This window comes from Haliotis cracherodii, unplaced genomic scaffold (assembly GCF_022045235.1).
Source record: "Haliotis cracherodii isolate W230 unplaced genomic scaffold, xgHalCrac1.p SCAF_8, whole genome shotgun sequence".
NCBI lineage: Eukaryota > Metazoa > Mollusca > Gastropoda > Lepetellida > Haliotidae > Haliotis > Haliotis cracherodii.
In genome coordinates this window covers 38,255,051-38,278,968 of record NW_027266341.1, presented here as the reverse complement: position 1 = coordinate 38,278,968, position 23,918 = coordinate 38,255,051, and the positions used below count along the sequence as shown (strand labels likewise).

At 39.7% G+C, this 23,918-nt stretch overlaps 1 protein-coding gene across 1 annotated transcript; it reads left to right on the top strand.

Moving 5' to 3' along the window:
- On the top strand, positions 1-22,635 carry LOC139450979 (sodium- and chloride-dependent glycine transporter 2-like). Its single transcript, XM_071232802.1, has 14 exons — positions 1-151; positions 383-514; positions 2,380-2,601; positions 3,145-3,310; positions 3,558-3,696; positions 16,338-16,472; positions 16,663-16,766; positions 18,467-18,591; positions 19,287-19,399; positions 19,931-20,062; positions 20,309-20,408; positions 21,346-21,446; positions 21,962-22,117; positions 22,435-22,635. Exons 1-14 carry the CDS (start codon positions 1-3, stop codon positions 22,633-22,635), a joined length of 1,977 nt encoding a protein of 658 aa, XP_071088903.1.
- The last annotated feature ends 1,283 nt before the right edge of the window (positions 22,636-23,918 follow it).

Here is a 23,918-nt window from a genome sequence, read left to right as displayed (position 1 = left end):
ATGATACATACACTGCTCTACTTACCAATTCAGGATCATGCAAGAGGTTCCTGGGGAAACAAGGTCCAGTTCCTGCTGTCTTGTTTTGGCTACGCTGCCAGTCTTGGAACAGTCTGGAGGTTTCCCTACCTCTGCTACAGGAATGGAGGAGGTTGCTTTTCTGGAATGTTGTCTAATCTTTGTAGCCTTGTACCATGTTAGGATGATTATTGTTACTGATTATTGTTAATGACCTCAGTACATCTGATAAAATGCGATGATTTAATTCATATTGAAAGATATCAATTGTGAAAGGTGCATATTCATTAATGACTTATCTAACTGCCTGTCGATACATACAGATTGCCACAGTGTGAATATACCGTTTACTCCTTTCTTGCAGCCACATTTCTCATTCCCTATTTCGTCATGATGGTGGTGATCGGCCTACCAACAGTGTTCATGGAGATGGCCCTTGGTCAGTTCGCCTCAGAAGGCGTGATCACGGTGTGGAAGGTCAGCCCGGCATTCCAGGGTAATGGTCTGTTTGGACACCTAAAGAATGTCACATGAGCAATATTCCTCCTTCTTGTTAGAAACGTCTACGTCAGACACTAATCAGTCTCGATTATCTGCCGAAACACGAAAAAATAACCGTTTCATATAAAGATGAACAAAACATATCTATTCTGAAATTAAACATGCATCTTTCAATACATATTCATAAAGACTTCTTCTCGACATCAAGGGCGAGATTGACAATTTGCATGTGCATGTTCATTTGGATGTTTGCATCTTCGTTGGGAGCATGGCACACATACACGGGATCAGGTGCTCAAACAAACATTTTTGTTTGACTGTAAATAAGGCTCACCTAATGCCACGGCTTGCTGAAAGTCAACGTCTACGCTGTTGCTATGTTGTAAACAGAAATGGCGCAAAACGAAGTTGCCAGACATTTTAATGTTCATCTCAACACACATTTTTTTCTTTGGAGATGTAATCTATAGCAGAGCAACACTCATGACTGACAACGTGCCGTTCGTCCACGTGTGAAGTCACGTCAACAAGACAACAATATTTAGTTGGTGCATCTACGGAATCGATACCAAACTGCCACAGTAATACCTCGGACAAGTCCTGGGCTGATAACACTTAGTGGCAGAACCGGTCGCAAGCGGTTCAGGGAGCACAACATCCGGCCCAGACGTCCAGCGATATGCCGAATTTTGCTTCCACATCCTGGCTTGGTGTATACAGCATCTGCGATTCGGAAGACAAGACTGGGACAGTATGCTGTTCACAGATGAGTCCAAGTCTCATCTGTACAGCTGTGATGGTCGTGTAATGGTTTACAAGCGTTCAGTAGAACGTTTTAGTGAGGCTTGTGTTACTCAACGTCGTCAGGTTGGGGGTGAAAACGTAATGGTATGGTGTGGCATCACAACTCATAGGAGAAAACAACTCATCATTGTTAATGGCAATTTCTATGGTGTACGCTACTGTAGCGACATCAAGTTCTACCCTTTGTTCCAATGCAGGGGGGTAAGTTCTTCTTGCAACAGGAACAGAACAAACCGGTAAAGCTAGTTCATTTGTTCCAATTTTTGGTTTACATTCGGAACAACAGCCCCCAGGCTCATTTCAATCATCTTGTGTCTTCAATGCACCCCTTCTGCCTCGCTTGTATCAGTGCAAATGGTGGCCACATTTATAATTGAGTTGTTACACTACTTTCAGACTGTGTCGCTCTGTTTCCTGTTACCAGGTATGGTTTTGTCAATGAATTTGTAATGATAAGATATTGACTAAATATCATGTTGTTATTCTTAATAACATTACATTTACACTACGTTATATGAAGCATGAATGGATCACTGAAAATCAGTGATGACACATTGTATCCGCGAACAGAATAAACGTGTCCTACGTTACCGGTAGCACCCGCAAGTTTTTGTTTGTTGCCTAATACTGCTCTCGTACTCCTGCCATGCGACGGCTTCATGTGAACATTCGAATCAAATACGACATTAATATATAATCTGATGATATTTCTCCATACAGGATCATGTACACATAGCTTTACTCCACGGGCATTGCAGTGCATTACACATATTGAAAAAAAGACATTCCACATACATTGTACATACACAAATTACATCACTTCTCCATCCCGATTTAAGATTCAACGACTGTATGTGTATTACATTAACTCTGAATATATATATATATATATGCCATATGTTTTAACCTGCATTATCAATTCGTTTAGGTCTTCTGTACTATGTTACACTTACGTATTTAACATTCCCTTTTCTACTTACAAAATGTAGATGATAGAAGAAGACATTTTCATGTTCACTGATGTATGCAAATCCCCTTTTTTCTGATTTATTCCAGGTATCGGGGTGGCTATCGTGATCACCATGACCATCGTTGTCATCTACTACAACGTCGTCGTTATGTACGCCATCTACTTCATGTTTGTCAGCTTCGTTAACCTTGACGACAGGGTACCCTGGGGGTCGTGTGGCAATCTCTGGAACACAGCTTCCTGTCGGTCGGAGCCTTTCCCTCTGCTAACGTCGATGGATGAGGCAAATAGAACAACGACTCTGTTTAGTAAGATTTCTTTAGTGGCCCTTAAAAACTGTAGTGACAATGACGATAGAGTTAGCTTTGGGATTTAAAGTCAATGAATGTGGTTTTATGCCACTTTTACCAATACTCCAGCAATATTATGGAGGAAGCCACCAGGAGTGGGCCTCACACACTGTACCCATGTAAATAATCGAACCCCGTCTTCGGAGCGACAAGGTTACGCTTTTACCACTAGGTTACCCAGCCGACCCTCGGATGTAGAATAAAGAAATTGAAATCCATAGGTCAACCCTATCTTTTTTGTTTGGTAAGTGAATGAGTGAGTGACTTTTTAGCCGCTTTTAGCTATATTCCAGCAATATCACGGACGGGGATTCAAGAAACGGGCTTCACACACTGTACCTATGTAGGGAATCAAACCCTAGTATTCGGCGTGACGAGCGAATGCTTTAACCACAAGGCTACCTCTCCGTCCCAGTAAATCAATTGCTGTCCTTTTAGGCTTTACTTTTATTGGATCTGCTGTTACATGAAATATACCCACCATTATTCATTTGTCTACAGAAGTGCTGTACAAACAACCATGTCTAGACGGCCTCCTAAGCAACATATCCGACGTCTACAACTCCACCTTCAACAGCACCGATGACCTCAACTCCACCATGATCCAGGACGACATCACCAAGAGCTGCCTCATCAAGTACACCACAGCCAGTGAAGAGTACTGGGAGTGAGTATCCGATTCGTCTATTGACGGACGCGGTTGAGGCCAATTTGTCCACTACCTATTGTGAAGACATCAAAGGCACTATTATCCTTCAACTTAATTTAAATTGTAAAACAGTTGTATTTACAGACATGCTCCCTACAGTATAAATAGTCATCTCAAAACATCTTGTTTTGATTATCGAGAACAGGCATGATACTATTGCACGCATTTAATAATAATTATTATAATGATGATATTTGTAATTTTGGCGCTATGTACTTCGTCTCCATGAATCGGTTGGATTTGAGGATTTGGGAGGGTTCAGTCTAAAGAACACTATGTGCCTATTCCTAACCTGGCTCCTCATCTTCTTCTCTCTGAAGAAAGGAATCAAGTCATCCGGCAAGGTACCCAAACACAAATTATTTGTTTCCCAATCTCTGGAGGGGCATAATGACTCGGCTACTATTGCTCGTCATACAGTAGTACTTGGTGATTCTGATGTATTAATCTGTTATAAAGTAGTTCACGTTCACATTTGTGTCATCCTGATGTAAGTTTCTGCTATTAAAATCAGAAGGCAGGGCGGGAAAAGTTTGGCCAGAACTTGGCCATACAGAAGGAATCGAGCTGCATGAGCAAACTCTTCGGAAAGCTATGGATGAATTGATCTATTTTATGTCGTAACATGTACGTATGACCATTTGCCCAGAAATACTTTTCTGTTGAGAAATCATGCAGAATTATATTGCTACCAGTATGTTCCTTTGTGCATCGAACCAATCTAATATCTCTTAAATATGAGCAAGTCTTTATATCTTAACCAACATGGTATCCGCGTTTATTTTGGTGGTGAGTATACATGCACTACCATGTTATGACCTTGACGTATTTTTGCAGTTATAAAAAGTGTTCTTTCAGTGCATGACGATGTACACACTCTTTGGTTTCCCTTTGTCTGTCTCCCCTGTCCAGGTTGGACAGGTGTTTGTAATATTTAATCACATGTATTCAGACTAAAACATGAAATTATCGCAAGTCGTATGCAAATTTCAATTTACTTCCAATCTTGTCTCCATTAACAGTGACAATAGGTAGACAGAAAAAATAATTATTATCCTGGTTTTAAACTGAGATTAGTCCTGGTAGTAATTCCAGTAATTTGATAGGCCTTTAGTACAATTGTAGAGAGAGTTCCGGCACAAATAATGTAATAATTTAACAAAAATAACGTTATACAAATGGAGCAGTGTTCATTTAGGTGTAAACACAAGTAATTTTTACAAAAGCAATGCAAGCTGCTGCAAGGCTGCGTCATTAACATGAGTTGATATGACGTACTCTTTAACTGAAGGATGCGTTTGTTTTTGAAACATTATATTTTGCATAGTTATTCAAGATCCGGACTAGAATAGGTCTTCAGCAACACATGTTTGCCGTACAGGGCGACTATGCTTGTCGTAAGAGGCGACTAACGGGATCGGGTGGTCAGGCTCGCTGACTTGGTTGATGCATGTCATCGATCCCAATTGCGTGGATCGATGCTCATTGTGTTAATCAATGGATTGTCTGGTCCAGACTCGATTATTTCCAGACCGCTATCCAGACCGCTGGAATATTTCTGAATGGGTCGTTAAACAACAACCAACCAACCATAAACTCTGTTGGTAAAAAACATGTTGTCATCTCTCATAGACATTATGTAAACATTGCAAATTTTCCTGGAATGTGCGCATTAATATAAATTACGCCAGAAGGTCAGTGATTTGTCTGTCAGACAGTGACAACGGTTTACACAGTTCCAACTAAACCCTGTTTCTTAGACAGTAGCATAACTACATATAGGCAAAATAACAATTGCCTACTCACATATTGTTTCCATTTCACTTTCATGGCAATCTATCGGTCCTTCCGCTGGAGTAACTACCCTCTATTAAAAGGAGGCTACTCTAGCCCTAGTCTATGTGACGTCACTTTTGTTTAGAGTCTGCATGGCCATTCCTCATCTGATCATTACGTTACTAAGTTCATAGTCAGATGTACCCACTGCGACAACACGAAACAAGGTAACAATTCGGACATATTTCGGCCAAATCCAACTGTTTTAAATTTGGTAAATGATCCAAGCCGCAGAGGTATCCAAGCAAAGATATGGAAACGGATCCCGCTAAGCTGCTGTCCTCGCTAAATTGTTTTGCAATTTATATCTCAAAAGCTGACCAAACATGTACAATGTCTCAGCTACGTCCCTGTTTGATACTGATTTTCAGAATCTTTTTTCACCATTGTTTTGATAATAACAATTATCACAGTCGTTTCTTCATATTTGGGATATTATTTGTGGCGTGATCGCCGATTGACAAGGGCGACGCCATGTTCGTTCGGAGACACTGAAAGTAGTACCAACTTGACCTTTCATCTCTATCCGCATATGACCCTAACATATATCTTGCCGAGAAACCACCTCGTGATAAATTATATTATCATTTCTCTATACTGTATACAATTAAATGATGTTAGGAAGGATGGAATCTGCAGTGATCCCTTAAGGGTTATTTATCATGGATATGTGTGGCATGTATTTCTCGCAGTGAATGAATGAATGTATCTCTACAGCAAAAGGAGATAAATAGTCTGGAATGCCACTTGTGAAAGCCTACAGCTCTTGATATAATTGTTCATTCTTCTCTGATAGATGAACACCAACATTGCTCGTGTTGATATTATAGATACATTCCTGAATGAGTTTGACTAGTTCAAAACATGTTAGGGTTAAACCTGAATAAATACAATAGGTTACAATTGAAAGAAGTTTATGTACGACAAATAATTCCTTCCCAACAAAATACAATCAGATTTGCTTTGTCCAAATGTAGTCATGCCAACCAACATTCCAGCAGCTCCAGCATTTGGTGTCTACATTTCTACAACTTTTGAAGTACAATACAGCTTGCTGTTTCTACGAAGAGCTTCACATATGGCCCCTGTTCAAATGTTGTTCAATCAGGGTTACAACTTAAAAGGATAAAACTCGCAAAAAGTTCATGGATGATATTTACAAATTTAACGCATCAGTTACCAAAATTATGCCCGATTCATATCCATAGATTGACTAGTACCATATCATGTTATACATGATATCATATCACGTGCTTTTTCAAATGAACAATTTACTTGCTTTTGCATGTATGTGTGATGCGTGACACAGGAGGAGTCCACCTTTTCGGTATTTAATGGTGATCCAAGCTCATGATAAAGTCAGATTCGTACCATCTACTGCTTTTGCAAGAGAATTCTTATACATATGGAACAGATTTGTCACTATTATTTTATTTGTAAGTCATCCTCACGTTGTTAACTTTTTATTTAAGAAATCTTAGGCCGATGAAACAGAAACTTGGCATGAATGATCCTAGCCGTGGTGCCTCCAAAAGGTGCTCACATAATTCGGATCCAACTTTTAACGTGTGCAAAGGCGACATAGCCATTTCTGTGCACGTCATTATGACATGTGATATGTAGCAAGCAGCAAGTAGCAAGTATGTAATATCATAAATATTTTATTTTTTTTGCACAATTATATTTTTTACCCATTATGGATATAAGATTATGTATTTTGTCTCTGACAATGTGACACAAAATTCCTATCAAAAACATGGCTGCCGTTATTTATTTATAATTCATGTGAGCTACAGAGACTTATGGTTCTATTAGTAAATAACAAATTACTACTGAGTGAAGTTGATGAATTCGACCAGATATTTCTGCAGAAATGCATTTTGTATGGAATACTGTAAGGGACATATTCTCGCGATCTCGCATTCTCGCGATCTCGACCTTTGGAAACGAGGTATATATGCCCAAAACACGAGAATGCGAGATCGCGAGAACGCGACATTTGGACATGATGCAAAATCTCTCAATCTCGCAATCTCGAATTGTCAAATTAGGCCACAAATAAAAAGCACGAAATCGCGAGAATGCGACATGTAATTTTCTCGCAATCTCTCAATCTCGCGTTTTAGACGCAGTCCGTGCGCATGCATAATATCATAGGTCAAGGCTCATGCGCACGTTAGTAGTCCTTTGGTCATGCTTCTTTCATGCTCTTCATTCTCCAAGTAGCATTTAGCAAAATTATGACTTGAGCTTGAAAATGCTATGTCCTATGTGGAATAGAGCAGAGTCCTCTCCTGTTGTGACACTTTCCTGTGTACTTTATACTAAAACCCTCAACATGCTCAATATGATTAAACAAAAGAAATTGTGTACATGAATGTCCAATGATAGTGAAAACATTAATGTGTCCGAAAGCTGGAAACAAAGCTATCACCGTCAGTGAGTGAGTGAGTAATATTGCTTAAAGCCTCATCAGCAGCATTGCAGCTTTTCGCGGCTACACTGTCAGTTACAGAAATAATTACAAGCCAGTGAGTTTCTCAATGAGGCAATATTATAAACCCGCTAGCATATTCATGAAAGGAAAAATTCTCACAGACCAATTTGAAATACGAAATTAATTATCATATTGTCATCCGCTCCAACTTGACTACAAAACATCCCCCATTTACATTATTTTATTGCTAAAATGGATAAAATTATCATTAAACCGGCCGCATGTTATCATCAATGAGCGGGCCACTGATGAAGAAATAAACGACGAGTGGGGGTACAATACAACAGGGAGAATAAACCATGAGGGGCGATCGCGAGTGTTTAATTGTGCAATAAACAACAACCACGAGTCGTTTAATGATTATATGATATATCAACATTATGTACAGCCTCTTTAAGGATGTAGATAAAATGTACAAGGTTTAAAAATATTTACCCCTATTTAAGGTGGGTACTTCCCGCATATGCTCACACAAACCTCAGGTCGATTACACGTATCTTTTCTCCCAATACCGATTGTAACCGGGGTTTGTGATGGAAAATACAATTTCAAACATAGGCTACGGGTGTGAGTGTTTATTGCCCGAGTAGATAATGACATCCTGTAATGTACAAAACAATAACATTATAAAAACAATAGTACATAGGTTTCATACACATAGATATTCATACAATTCAAAGCCACCATTCATTTCATATAAACATACGTCTATATCCTGTACATGAACATGAACTTAATAATCAATGAAATACAAAATCATTATCTTAACCCTATAATAAACAAACAATTCATCAAGGGTGATAACTCGATCACGACATCACTTATAAGATACAATATAAACCTAGTCCATGTTGTAAAATACACTTAACATATAACATGTTTCGAGACACGACAAACATGTAAATTACCCGTACCCTGTGGGTGACACTGAGATGTTTATCGTCTTCAGGCAGCCGCCTTGACGAAGAAAGTGATTCAGCATCTATTGAGAGCAACCTAATAGACACTTCCTCTCACAATTAACGTCGTCAAACACACATGCAACTCAGCAGTAATAAGGTCATGAAAGATCCATGTTTAATCGTATAATACACCGCGCTTCGTTCTTCATTGATCTTAGCGATTAAACGCGTAGTCATCTACAGAGTGAGTTGGTTTTAACACCGCTTTTAACATTATTCCAGTTATATCACGGCGTGTCAGCTTAATATGAGAGGAAAGCCCGAAGTGATGCAGGTATCAGACGTTTACCTCTTCAATGAAACCCACGAGCACGGGTATGGTGCTGACAAACCTTGAAACATAATCGGGGCGAACCGTGATTCGAACCCACAATCATAGGTTTCTGGCGTGCCCAAGGGACGCAACACTGCATAGCGAATCGTGGCGCCTTAGACGATTGGGCTGGGCCACCCTAACAAATGTTGATATATTTGATGTCAGACCGTCGTCATATAGCTGGAATATTGCTGAGTGTGGCGTTAACAACAAACAAACAAACAAACAGATCTTTCTGAAAAATACCATTGGGGATCCATGTTGGTTATTTGACTCTTAGTTTTCAGACAATATTTGTCAAATTCAGTCAGTTCACAGGCAAGAAACGGAGCGTGTTCTTGACTATATTATGTTACTAGTTATATGTGTACAAATCTACATATATGTTTATGTATAATCAAAAGACTTGGAAATTTTGCATTGTGACATTGTCAAAAGTCACGTGCTTTTGGAGCAGCCATTTTGAATAAAAAACTGCTTTAATTTGCAATTTTCTACGAACGTAGTGGTTCATCTCAACGTTTTGATGTCAAAGACACGAGCGTGAGATTTTATTCATCATCCAACATCATTATTCCAACAGTAATAAGCACTGTCTTAAGTGTAAAAAGTAATGCTAACAGCTTCAGTGGCAGAGTCATTAGTTATGTCATGTGATTGTGACGTCATGGTAACCAATGTCATCACAATTGTCCGCAAGGCATTGTGATGCAATTTGATTGCAGCCACATCTGCATCCAGTTTTGGATGATAAAACTTGATAATGCCCTCATATTGATTTACGACGGGCCATTACCACGCCCGTTGTCAATTGCCATATGACGTTCATCTGGTTTGTTCCAATCACATTAAAATCAGATCTAAGTTCTCACTGCCGCTAAACAAAGATCTGAGGACATCCCATTACGGTACACGTCAAAACGCGAACTTTGACCGACCACTGATACGAATAACAAGAAGTCGATATCAGCCAATGAGAAAGCAGCTTTCTTGAGCTTTACGGCACTCGTTTCAACCTGGCGACTTCCATCTCAGACTACGCTTGAAAAATATGTTGACACAGTTCTCGATTAAAATTTTGAAAAACTGAACAAAAGAACAATCCGGAATGTCTAATATAGGGTAACGATTGTATGGTAGTGAGTGAGTGAGTGAGTGAGTGAGTGAGTGAGTGAGTGAGTATGGTTTTACGCCCCTTTTAGCAATATTCCAACAATATCACGGCGGGGGACACCAGAAATGGGCTTCACACATTGTACCCATGTCGGGAATCGAACCCGGGTCTTTGGCGTGACGAGCGAACGCTTTAACCACCAGGCTACCCGACCGCCCCCTGTATGGCAGTGCTTCCCATGTACTTTGCAACGCCTCCTCCGTTCAGATGTTTATCCTACGGAAGCGAGAGACAGACGATAATTTTGACTGTCGTTCGGAATACCCCGTTTCAACGTTTTCGAGGTTGCATGTTTAGAAAACACACTCCGACTGTCACTTTCATGATCTGATAAGCGATGCTGTGGTTGGTCGGATGAAAGGTCGTTCTGACGTGACCCGTAATGGGATGTCCTCAGATCTTTGTTTAGCGATAGCGAGAACTAAGATCTGATTTTAATGTGATTGGGTTTGTTCTATGTTGTTTCCTTGTTTGTAAACGTGTGTCAGTGACATTCGTTGTTCGTTAATTGCAGTAAATGTTTCAAAACCGATACTGTATAATTTAATTTGATAACAAATGCTATCCGTTTGAGCTAACGTCAAATTAAAAACTTCACATTTTAAAAAGTAATCCCAGATATGATATATAACGGACAAATGTACCAGAGAAGGTAATTTTTAATCATTAATGTTCAAAGAAGGATTTTAATTAACGGTGGTAACCATAATTTGTTCCAAGCACCTACGGTATTCGGTAATAACATCAACAGTTTAAATCATAAGTCCCAAGCACGATAATCACACAAGTTCAGTAGCATGTATGGCCACCATGTGCGTTGACAACTGCCAAACAACGCCTCCGCATGGACCTTGTGATGCTTGTGAACACATGATTGGGAAGACGACGCCATTGTTGCTGCAAAATGGTGCCAAGATCTTGCAAATTCTGTGGTTGGTTCTGGAAAGTGCCCAGACTTCTGCCAAGAGCATCCCAGACGTGTTCGATGGGATTGAGGTCGGGAGACCTTTACGGCCAGTCGATGACGTTGACTCCCGCATCCTAAGGGAAATTCCTTGTCAAATTGCTGTGTGGGGTCTGGCATTGTCGTGTTGGAAGATCAAACCAGGTCCATGTGCTGCCATAAAAGGCAGAAGTTCTGGTGCCAGTACCTGGTCGCGGTAAGCAGCAGCGTTGAGGTTGCCACGGATGACAAGAAGCCTGGAACGTGCATTGCCACAGAAAGCACCCCACACCATGACACTTCCGCCTCGAAATCTGTCAACTTCCTGTACACAACACTGGGCGTAACATTCATGACGGCACCTCCACACCCTCGCCCTACCATCAGCAACCGCCTGCAACATGCCGATGGCACGTTCACGTTGCACATTTGAAAGGCGTGGCATGACAAATGGCCGTAAAGACTTTTGTTTTCCTGTGTTTTTCTTTTTTTGTTAATGACTGCTAACAAGTATGGCTGAAAAAACGTGCGGTATTATGGCCACGTGACCAGTTGCACGTGAAAAAACACTTTTGCCACTATAGTGCTGTGCACATGATTTTGATCGATTCACCTGCACAAAAACGGATGTTATCTGAAGACAATACGTGGCCATTACTGTTTAAATACACAATAAGGGCCCACAAAGATAACTGGTCAAAATGTTAAAATTTTAGGATTGTGAAGTTTTTAATTTGGTTCAGTATATTTGCAGAAGGCCTCGGTCTTTTCAACTGCTCTCCTTCGTCGGGCAGTTAATGGAGGCCTCGGGATTCTGAAGAAAAATAGAGGTTACCCTTATACTATTGCCTCCTAGTTCCTGGAACTTTATATACTTATACATATCGCTAATATGTATATGCCTTCTTTCTTTACTTGATGAAATACTCCAAACACGTAGCCCTACTGAACATGCATTATGCATGTGAATCGCACCCTTCGACAGTAATCAATCAAACTCTAACTATTAATTTATTGCGGCCTGGCCATCTACATGCTGGGCAAGTGTGTGATTTTCGCTTATAGACACAAAAGCACGAGAACGCGTGTCGTGCTTTTTTGCTAATTGCCTATACAGTTATATGTAAGATCACGACTCTTGACCAATGTCGCGATCTCGCGATCTCGTTCATTTGTGTCAGTTTCGTGGTTCTCGTGCTATTTTGCTCATTGCTTATACAGTTATATGTAACTATTTTCAAAAACACGGGAACGCGATAACGCGAGATTTCGACATTTGTCAAGTATCGCGATCTCGCGTTCCCATGTTTTTGTGCTTATTGCCTATACAGTTATATGTAACTATTTTCAAAAACGCGAGAACGCGAGATTGCGACAAAGGTTAAGTGTCGCGATCTCGCGATCTCGCGTTCTCGTGTTTTTGTGCTAATTGCCTATTCACTTATATGATACTATTTTCAAAAACACGAGAACGCGAGATCGCGACTCTTGACCAATGTCGCGATCTCACTTTCATGTTCTTTTGTGTCAATTTCCCATACAGTTATATGTAAATATTTTCAAAAAGGCGAGAACGCGAGATCGCGACACTTGGCTTATGTCGTGATCTCGCGATGTCGCGTTTTTCTGCAAATTACCCATACAGTCATCTTGTGGCTCAGTCGTCTGAGTTGTCGCAATTCGTTGTGTAGAGTTGCGTCCCTTGGACGTGCCAGAAACTTACAATGGTAGGTTTCCTCCAATTTTAAAGGGGCACTGATCTACAGCAATGCCCCGAGACTGGTTGTCGCCATTGTTATTGTTTTTCCCCCGTGAGTATCCGGATGATATAGCAGAAATCTAGACTAGTTCGCGACCTGTGCTGCGCCATTCGTAAGCGCATGTATCCCTTTTATTGATAGTATTTCATTGTGGGTATATTGTTTAGCCAAAAGGTATAAAGTTTCACTTAGGCAATTTTTAAAAGCCTAAATATTCAGTTATTTTACAAATTGACTGAAAATCGGTCCATTTATGTTATTTTTATTACGAATTCCAAACATTTTTATGTTTTAATTTCATCACCCAGTGACTGAATATGATAGAATTAAAAGAAAACGAAATTCAAAGTACGTTTCTATAGTTTTGGCTTCTAATACTAGCGGGGCGGTCAGATAGCCCAGTGGTAATTGCTGGGTATATTGCTAAAAGCGGGTTAAAATCAAACACACTTACTCACTCTAATAGTACAGGATAAATAGTCTATTGTGATGTTTTAAGCCCTTTTGAACCTCTAAAACATTATTAGTCAATCTGGACTTGGATTCAGTCAATTTGAATATAACTGAAATATCTAGACATTTTATAAATTGCCTGAGTGAATCACTTTTTACACATTGAGTGTAACATATACACGCCTACAGGAACAAGAGGAACAAAAATGATTCTGTCCAATGCAACAGCAAATGAATGAAAACAAAATGCAAATAAAATGCATAATTACGACCAACGGAAGTTTATGTATAAATCTGAGCAGCTTCCTTGTTCGAGGAATGTATCCGTGAATATTCACATTTAGGAACAATATCCCATACGTCTGCAGCTGTACAAATAAACTTATTCGACGTCACGTGGCTCTGTTACAATCAAATATTTAAAAATATATGTATAGCGTTCCTGGATATTATGACCCGTGTTCGTTTCTCAACTGATCACTAAGTTTGTTTCAGATGTTTCACAAAAGTGTCAAGTCTCATCGGTCAGCACATGTGACAAGTATGTTCATGGGGTTAGAAAGCAATGAACAATCAATATACGTATTATCGGCTAATCCTTTGAACCACGTATGTTGTTTTTACATCGGCACTTCACGCCATGATATGAGTGTATTCCGTCTGCTTTAGTAAACCTACACATGTAAATACTTACTTTTGTCAAATCCACTGTGCAAGATAACAGTGATTAATTAATGAACGTATTTTCTGTGGAACTTATGATGGCGAGGAATGATCCGTTTACAAAAAAGTAAATGAACTGATCACTCCTCTTGCTGGGCTGGCATGTGAATATTACATAACATACATTTCACCTCACTTCAAACCTGGATTCAGATGAAATAATTACCCAAGACACAAGACATGCCAAATGGGAATCTTTGTCAGGTAATCTGAGTGGTGCTACCACTAACTATACCTGTAACAGGTTCATTTACTGAGCTTCAAGTGAATGACAACAAAGACAACGGTGTAGGGTTATGCCAGATAGCAATCGTATTATCCGCGCAATCCAAAATCCGAAAATGCTTTCACTGCTGGGATACCAATTTTTAAACTATTAAACTATAACCATCTGGGGTATTTCCAAATAACGACACCCGAGGGGCTTCCATCGTTCTTTTGTCCGTTAGTTCAGGCTGAAGAAATTAATTAACATGCGCCCTTTGTCTGAGATTCATAGATTACAGGTAACCAATCAGTGTTCTTGTAGACGGTAGCCCAGTCTCTTGTCACCCTCAGTTGCGTCAGGAAGCAAATCGATTCATGGCAATTAGTGAAGATTAGTGCCCCTTTAAACCGACAAGCCGAAATATAAATACTGTTCAAAGCAGTGTTAAGCCAAACTCACTCACTTATTCAGAGTCATGCCGGTCCCTCAGGCTGGATATTGGGGGTACTTTTCCAGTATAAGCATGCCTGTCATTTGGATGTTACGGCCGCAATAAATTAATAGTTACAGTTTGACTGATTTTTAAAAAAACCATGGGAGACAGGAGGCATTTTATTTGTAACGTTTTATTTTGTTCTTATCGACCTACTTTAGGCATATGTGTACAATTGCTGTCGACGGGTGCGATTCACATGCATCGTGTGTGTTCAGTAGGGCTACGTGTACGGAGTATTTTATCAGGTAGGAACGTAGGAAAGCAGGAACACTCATATTAACGATACTTCTATTTCAGGAATTTGATGGCATTAGAATAATGTAAGGCAGGATGTTTTGTTGTCAGGCGGGAGCGGATGAAAATCTATTAATTAATCTTTTAGCCGAATGCTACAAATTGGTCTGTGAGAATTGTATTTTAATGAATATTCAAGCCGTGTATAAAATTGCCTCATTGAGAAACTCACTGGCTTGTGATTATTTCTGTAACTGACAGTACTAGTGTGGCCGCGAATAGCTGCAATACTGCTGATGAGGCTTTAAGCAATATTACTCACTCACTCACTGACGGTGATAGCTTTGTTTCCAGCTTTCGGACACATTAATGTTTTCACTATCATTGGACATTCATGTACACAATTTCTTTTGTTTAATTATATTGAGCATGTTGAGGGTTTTAGTATAAAGTACTAACGTGCACATGAGCCTTGACCTATGATATTATGCATGCGCACGGACAGCGTCAAAAACGCGAGATTGCGAGAAAATGAATTGTCGCATTCTCGCGTTCTCGCGATTTCGTGTTTTTATGGCCTACTTTGACAATTCGAGATTGCGAGATTGCGAGATTTTGCATTATGTCCAAATGTCGCATTCTCGCGTTGTCGACATTTGACAAAAAGTGCTATGTACCAAAAACACGAGAATGCGAGATCGCGAGATCGCGAGATTTTGGCCAAATCTCGCATTCTCGTGTTTGGGGCATATTTACCTCGTTTCCAAAGGTCGAGATCGCGAGAATGTCCCCTACAGTATTCCATAATTTTGTTATCTAATTAGACGGTTAACAACAATGAATACATATTGGGACAAAGTAGATCATTCAATCTCATCCATAACTTATGTAGCTCGATTTCTTCTGTATGGTCAAGTTCCGACTCCTGGCAAATCCGAGGTTACTTGTCTGCTTTGCAGGCAGTTTGATTATTCAATACTTCTTATTTAGTTTAAGTTTATATATTAACGCTATTATCAAGCTGTTTGATGTAAGTCATCTATTGCCCATTTTCATAACGTCTTATTATGTATAATGTATAATCTTTGTGTGGTTACATATAATTATTACATATACAACTGTGATAATCTAGTAATTTTACTGTCCTTTATTGATGGGGTATAGTGTAAATATATTTATCATCAATGTCCTTTCACGATATGGCTGAAATATTGCCGATGTGACTTTATTTCTTAACTCACTCACTCACTCACTCACTCACTCACTCCTAATATTTTCATTATATATGTACAATTTTATTTTTTCAACGAACACACACACGTTTTTGTCAAAAAGCATGTATATATGTGCACATGTGTGTACCTACTCATGCTTCTCTGCCAGGTTGTGTATTTCACCGCCACCTTCCCCTACGTCATCATGTTGGTGCTGCTGATCCGGGGCTTGACGCTGCCAGGACATGAGAAGGGCGTCGCATTTTACATGACACCACAGGTTCCTAGGTTGACAGAGGCCAAGGTTTGCTAATTTTTAAAGTTTTGATTCATAACTTTTGCAGAGAATAAGCAGAATAATTTTTATTTACCTGCTGGCAAGTTACATTATCAAATCAAATAGTTAAATATCATATAACAAATACATAACAGAAGGAAGACCGATTAGAAATAATGAATTGCCATCTTGTCACCATTTGCTCATTGTAATTCAGGTGTGGGGAGATGCAGCTACTCAGGTATTTTACTCTTTGAGTGCTGGCTTTGGCGGTGTGTTGACTATGTCAAGTTACAACAAGTTTAACAGCAACTGTGAGCGGTGAGTTGATTGTAGAATCATATTACCTTGTTTCCAACAAAAATGATCGGTTGAATGGTGTGTTAAGGTGTATTTTTCAACATCGCTTTTTTCAATATTAATTGGGATGGAGAGGGAAGAGGAGCGAGAAGGACAGGGGGCGTTAAGTTTTTCGAGCATGTGCCTATGGTCATGTTTACACAGTGTTCTGTTTAATATCATGTTCTGGGGTCAAATCATTTAAATATATAGAAATCGTAAAATGAAAGTAGAAAGTCGGTAGGAATGGCGTCTTGTCATAATCAATGGCGTCTTGTCATAATTAATTTTTTTAATGGTGCTTTCAAAATGTTTTATGTTTGACTTGTGGAGACTTGTGTTTGTCCATTTACCAATTGACTTGCCTTTGCATGAGTTTGTTATGCATACGGGTGCCACCGGTGGGGCAGCATACGCACACCTGTTTGCGAACACCTGATATCAACACTATTTGATAGTGATTAATACAGATGTTCTTATGACATCGTACAATGGACTTAGAAGAGATTTGTTTTGATTAGAGAATGGGTTTTGTCGATATTTAATTAATTAGCCTAAGTATACCAACAGTAAGACTCTTGTTAGTCTAACTGCAACGAAAATACTTGTCAACGTCTCTACAACAATCCTCTTTGTGAAACGATAACCGATTCTTGCATAAAGACATGTTGAATGACCATAGACATTTATGAACTTCGTTTGTGGAGTTTATTTGTCTTATTACGGAGTTATTATTTAACGTCATCTTGACAGAAGGTAAGCCATATAGAGATGAGAAAAGTTATATAGAAATAGATCTGCCACAAACGACAATACGATGTCAGCAATACAATTACAAACTGTAGATTCAATCTTAAACGTTTCAACTACTAAAGCATTCAAATCAACACATACATCAATAGCACCTTTCAAAATTTAAAAATACCAGCTGCAGCAACCAAAACTACACGTTCTTACTGGGGACCATGGGGACTTATTATACCTCTGTTTACTTCATAAGTGCCCATCAGGGTTGAAGCTATCACTCAAGCTACTGGTAGTTGTAGAAAACACTAGCCATAAATCAAAACCCTCTTCAGAAAATTAAGTTTCCTTTGCGATGCACTCAGATACTATTTAGATTAACGTGCCACCATCACGGGACGATATTTCAAACCCCTAAAATGACAGTCTTTATAATATAAGTTCTCAATTATATCAAACTTATCTAAACACATTTATTCAAACTGTTTTGGCAAAACATCTTTCCCTTTTAAAACCCATAGTTGAATGAGAATTTACTTATATCAAAAGATCATTTTAATTTAAAACTTGATCAAAAGTAATCCTTGTTAGGGAAACGTCCACCCAGTCACGACAAGGGACACGCACTGGAGGGTCATATACATCTAAAAATACTCATGGACTTAATCTTAAATGAGTGAGTGAGTATGGTTTTACGCCGCTTTTAGCAATATTCCAGCAATATCACGGAGGGGAATACCAGAAATGGGCTTCACACATTTTACCCATGTCGGGAATCGAACCCGGGTCTTTGGCGTGACGAGCGAACGCTTTTTTGACTATTCTTTTTATTCCAATATTCTTTTTTGACTATTCCAAGGCTGTTAGATCAGCATTGCTTCAGCAGTGAAAATTGATCTATTGTCTGGTTTTCAGATTAGTTTTTGGTCTTATTACAGAGATACTATTATAGTTGCTTTCGTCAACTGTGTGAGCAGTATTCTGTCTGGCTTCACCGTTTTCTCCATCCTCGGATTCATGGCTCACACCACCAACCAGGACGTTGAGAACGTGGTCGACCAGGGTAAGTCAGAAGGAATAAGAGTTATGGTACCCCGTTGGATACAAACTAGTCCGTCACATAGCAAATACTTGGCAAATATGTTATACATGGTTTTAATTATATCAATGATAACAGGAATGCGACACGCATATTTACAAGTTATTGCAAGAGAAGGCATTTCGATTCTTTAATTCGTCTGTGAATCAGAACTGGGTATAAGAAAACAAGTAGGTATAACTAATCCTTAATCTATGCATAGATTTATGATTGATTAGTAATATGACAAAGTCGACATCGTATTTTACAGGTAAGGTAAAATAAAAATGAATATACAAGAGTGACAAATAGCACAAAGACTAGCCTGCTTGTCTGGATTGGGGAGAAATGACAGAGTGAATTTAACAGATTCTCTTGTATGAATTCCCCACGTGTCATAATTTCCATTACCTGGAGTTTCTCAACTGCAGTACCCGATCACCACATTACAGCGAAAGACAACCTTAAAAAACTTAAGTGTACATCCATTGTTTGACTACACATGTTGTGAATGATCTATGAATTATACCTTCAACTGGAAGTTCATAGCTCGAGTATTAACGGTCCACGCTGTCCATCTGCAAGGACCACTCACCAAGATGATACACTGTAACCTCACGATCCTCATTTTAATGGGCACCTTCAGCGCCATGGAAATAAAATGCGTGGCATTGTTTCAGGACCTGGTCTCGCTTTCATCGCTTTCCCAGAAGGCATTGCAAAGCTTCCGATGTCCTCATTGTGGGCCTTCCTGTTTTTCTTCATGCTGTTTACACTTGGAATGGACGGTCAGGTGAAACAAAACATCACTCACCATGTGCCTAAGGACGATCATTTTGTAAATTAACTATTTCTCGCAGAATAACAAACCAAAAGCAACATTTAAAGAATAATCCATAAGCTAAGTGCTTTTACCGACAATCTGCTCCGAATTAGTTAATTCCCATATCAAATATTCTGTGACACCATTAACACGTGAAAAGCCGTAAAAGGGTATTTTTTCAGGCGTAATATTTTAATGCTGTAGAATGGTTTTGTAATGAAGGTATCAAACCTTTTCTAATCTGTTCGTACATATATAGTAGTCATTCGTGAAAAGATGGTAATTGATTAAACGATCAAACTGGAACTAATGACAGTATAGACATATTTATCAAACCAAATTAAGAATAATTAACAAAATAGAAAAAAACCCATATTGCTTGCAAAGCAACAACAAAAAGGTGTTGGTTGCTTGCAAGGTGTGATAATTGGAAAATAATTGACAAAGTAATCTTCGAGCCAAGCACAGAAAGAGAAACTTCTATACTTTGTCTTTCTGTAGTTTACACAAGTGCAGACGGTGGTGAGCGGCATCAGTGACATCTTCCCACGCTTCCTGAGGCACCACAAGACTGCCTTCACCGCCTTCTGTTGTCTCATTTGCTTCCTCCTCGGGTTGCCCATGGTCACAAAGGTTGGAGTCCTAGTCATTGATATTTGTTATCCTCATCAGCTAGTAGTTGGGATCTCTACGTCACCTATACCACCCTATTTCTCTTGATATATGAAATGTGTGTCATTGCCAACATCAGTCATTCTGATCCAGGACGAGGATGAATATTAGGTTCAATGTCTGTAAATGTCTGATAAACGTTGTACATGCCGATACCTCGATCAACGTTTGTAGATTTCATTATCGTCTATATATGTTTCACTCCAGGGTGGTATTTACATGCTGACACTGATAGACTGGTACTGCGGCAGCTACAACGTGATGCTGGTGGCTCTGTCGGAGATCATTTGCATAATGTATGTCTATGGTACGTACGGTCTAAGTTGATCTGCAATCTCCAGCTAACCTACATCATATGCACGGATAATGGAATGAATCAATGTAAGACCGGTGAGTTGAGTTGAGTTGAGTTGAGTTGAGTTGAGTTGAGTTGAGTTGAGTTGAGTTGAGTTGAGTTGAGTTGAGTTGAGTTGAGTTGAGTTGAGTTGAGTTGAGTTGAGTTGAGTTGAGGTGAGTTGAGGTGAGTTGAGGTGAGGTTGGGTTGAACGTAGCGTTCAAGATTATTGCACCTGTAGCGTGTGTGTGTGTGTTTGTACTAGTCCGGACTGATGCCGATTTATACTGCTAGCACACTGAGATACCATGCCGCAGTTTATCATGAATACCCCACTCAGACACAGTATACAGCCTCTGAGCCGACCAGTCCTTGTTTTAGCCCCTTCATGCCGAGCGCCAGATAGGGTAACAACAAGTATCATCTTTTAACGTTTTTTTGGTATGACGCGGTAAAGGGGATCGAACCCCGGACCATCCGCTTTCCGGGCGGACGCTCTACCACTAGACCACGGAGGCGGTCGACCGTGGAGGGTTAATCACTTGAAATATGAAGGTGATTACTTGTTATGACATTTTGTTTAACATGATATTCTAAACTATAAAGGTAAGTCAAATTGTGATTTTATATCGCAGTTATAACCACCAAGGTACTACTAATTTATCATCGGTAAGAGGACTGTAATGTCCAATTCGAAAATTGGCAAGCAGGTAAACACTCAAAAGTGACCTGCTTAAATTCGTTCAAGTGGATTGAAGCGTTTGTAAAATCCCGCTTTTTCAACATGACGTCAAGCGCAAATATATCGCCTCCTAAATCGATATAATCATGACATTGGTTTTCGTGAAGTATCTAATTCAAGTCTTGGAACTTGCTAAAAAGGTTTTCTTGTGTTGTTATTGTTGTACAGGCGTGAAACAGTTCATGGAGGACATCGAGATGATGCTTGGCCACCGACCCAACCCCTACTGGATCTTCAACTGGGTCTTCCTGACTCCTGTCACCCTACTGGCAGGTGTTTTCATCTCCGTGGTGTCTCAGAACAGCAGCTCATCTGGTTGTTTATGTAGGGGTGTCAAAGAGGTCATGGTGGTATAGAGCTGATGTATTGCCGAGTATGATCAGGGTGATATATGTCAGCTGTAGCTCAACTGAAGAAGCATGATCACCAGTGCAGGAGCAGCGATTCATTTTCCCTTTGAATTTTATACCAAGGAAGTTCTTTTGATTTTTAAAAGGCTCTTGTCGCTTTCATTATAATCAGTTTCAGATATCCTGAACAATATCTTTTGAAATATATAAGGACTGGATTGTAGCTAGGTTATTGAATGAGTAGTGAACTATTGCCGTGAAACAGTTACACACGGTGGTAGATGGTAGATGTCTGTTTTTCAATATGAGTGTGTCATTTTGTAAACAGAAAAAAGATGTCTTCAGGCAGCCAATTCACGCAAGATACGACTTTGTCATGGGAATATATAGAGAGCGTTGCATGACGTATTTCTAGATGTGTGCCTTTATTTCAGTTCATCGTGATCGTGTCAGCCACTCAGTACACCCCAGCCAACTACGGAGACTACAAGTTCCCCCAGTGGGCTGAGGGCATGGGCTGGTGCATGGTTGTCGCCCCTGTTGCTATGATACTCCTCGTTATGGTGGTTCAAATTTACAAGCTCGGACCAGTAAGTTCGATAAAAATCGGTACTGTTCAGAGAACCCTTAACGTTTCAACATCGGAACGTTTCAGTTTGTTCTATCGATCATGACATCTATTCACATCTACGACCGCCGTGATATAGTTGTGATATTGCTCCGTACGGCGATAAACAGTCTATGACATAAACATAACATTTGTATGAAAACAAGTTTCTGAGTGAACATTGCTGACCAGTCTCTAATCTAGGCTGTTTTTCATGAGTTCAGGAATAACGTTTTCTTGCTGAAATGTTGATTCATATAAAACAGCAGTGCTTACGCTTTGGGGTTGTTGTCTGTTCAGAGGAAAGCAATCGCACCAAGGAGCAGCTGGGGACCTGCTAACCAGGAAAACCGGACAGGAAGATACTTCGTCACTTCTGAGGTTCCTGATAACCACATGCACTCTATGGGCACCAATGCTGCGTACACTGGGAAGAGGACCACAGCAGGCAGTGCTAAGGGTGGTTCTGATAACCCTGGATACGATAGCAATAGACTATAAATTGACCGCCGTGGTAACACACATGTTGAGTGAGTGAGTGAGTTTGGTTTTACGCCGCTTTTAGCTATATTCCAGCAATATCACGGCGGGGGACACCAGAAATGGGCTTCACACATTGTACCCATGTCGGGAATCGAACCCGGGTCTTCGGCGTGACGAGCGAACACTTTAACCACTAGGCTACCCGACCGCCCAACACACATGTTGAGACTCGTTACCACGAGTATCCAAAGTAAGCAACTTATTTTCCCCAAATAACAAAATCATCGACGATATGTTTTGATATTACTGAAAAATGAATGCAATTGGTTATGTACTTTGTTATTGGGCTGTGTAATGTATTGTTTAAGAATGATTTAACTGTGTTACATTGCTTCTTTTGAGATTCGGTAGACGCTCGTTGCACATTATTTGGGCAGTGATTAGTCGTCAGGAATGTAGTACTCTAACTTTAGCAGTCGTCAGGAAGTTATTGTATTTAGATGTAAGTGTGGTGTGTAAACATCCGGTCGGGGATACCGCGGACCGTAAGAGTGTGTTATAGAAACATGAAGAATGTTCAATTTTTGAGGGTATTACAGTGTCGGGTTAGACTATATATAGTGGGACAAGAGCGTGTTTACGTTTCTCTCACACATTTCGTCTCTCACACATTTCGTCTCTCACGCATTTCATCACATCAAGAACGGATTTCATGTGAGGATCGCTCATCATCCCTGATTCCCTGGGGAGCCCATCTCGCAAGCTTGACATAGCTGAATAAATGTTAGTATCAATGACTTTTGCTGTCACCAATGTATTTTTGTATTAGATACTGTCCACTGCCATTAATTTATTTATTGCCATTGGATATTGTACTACCTCTCTGTTGTTTACTGCCATTGTAATTGCTGTGTAGTAGTTTGTATTGAAGTGTAAACTTCGTGAACTTTGTGATTCATTTATTGATTGTACACCACTTGTTGTTTTTTGTTTGTTGGTTTCACACTAAGTTCTTAAGTACAAATTAAATGATTAACAATTGGTGTCAATTTGGGAATCAACACGTAACAATTTATATAGTCTGACTTTGAATGAGTGCTGAGAACTAATAAATGTTTCAGTATGTTACAACACGTACAGCGTATGGGCGGGCATTAACCTGCAAACACACAAAATATCCAAATTGTGCGCTGTGCAAATTGTAAATCACGCCCCTCTGTTTTATCCCGCGGATGAGGGTTTAAAATATCATAAATACATTCGGACCTGCTTTATCCTACACATAAAGCTGACTCACCATC

Coding starts and splice junctions, on each gene's coding strand:
- LOC139450979 (XM_071232802.1), top strand. CDS start 1: ATGATACATACACTGCTCTACTTACCAATTCAGGATCATGCAAGAGGT. Junction 3,311..3,557: donor GCCAGTGAAGAGTACTGGGA/GTGAGTATCCGA, acceptor TTTGTAATTTTG/GCGCTATGTACTTCGTCTCC. Junction 20,063..20,308: donor GGTTGCCCATGGTCACAAAG/GTTGGAGTCCTA, acceptor GTTTCACTCCAG/GGTGGTATTTACATGCTGAC.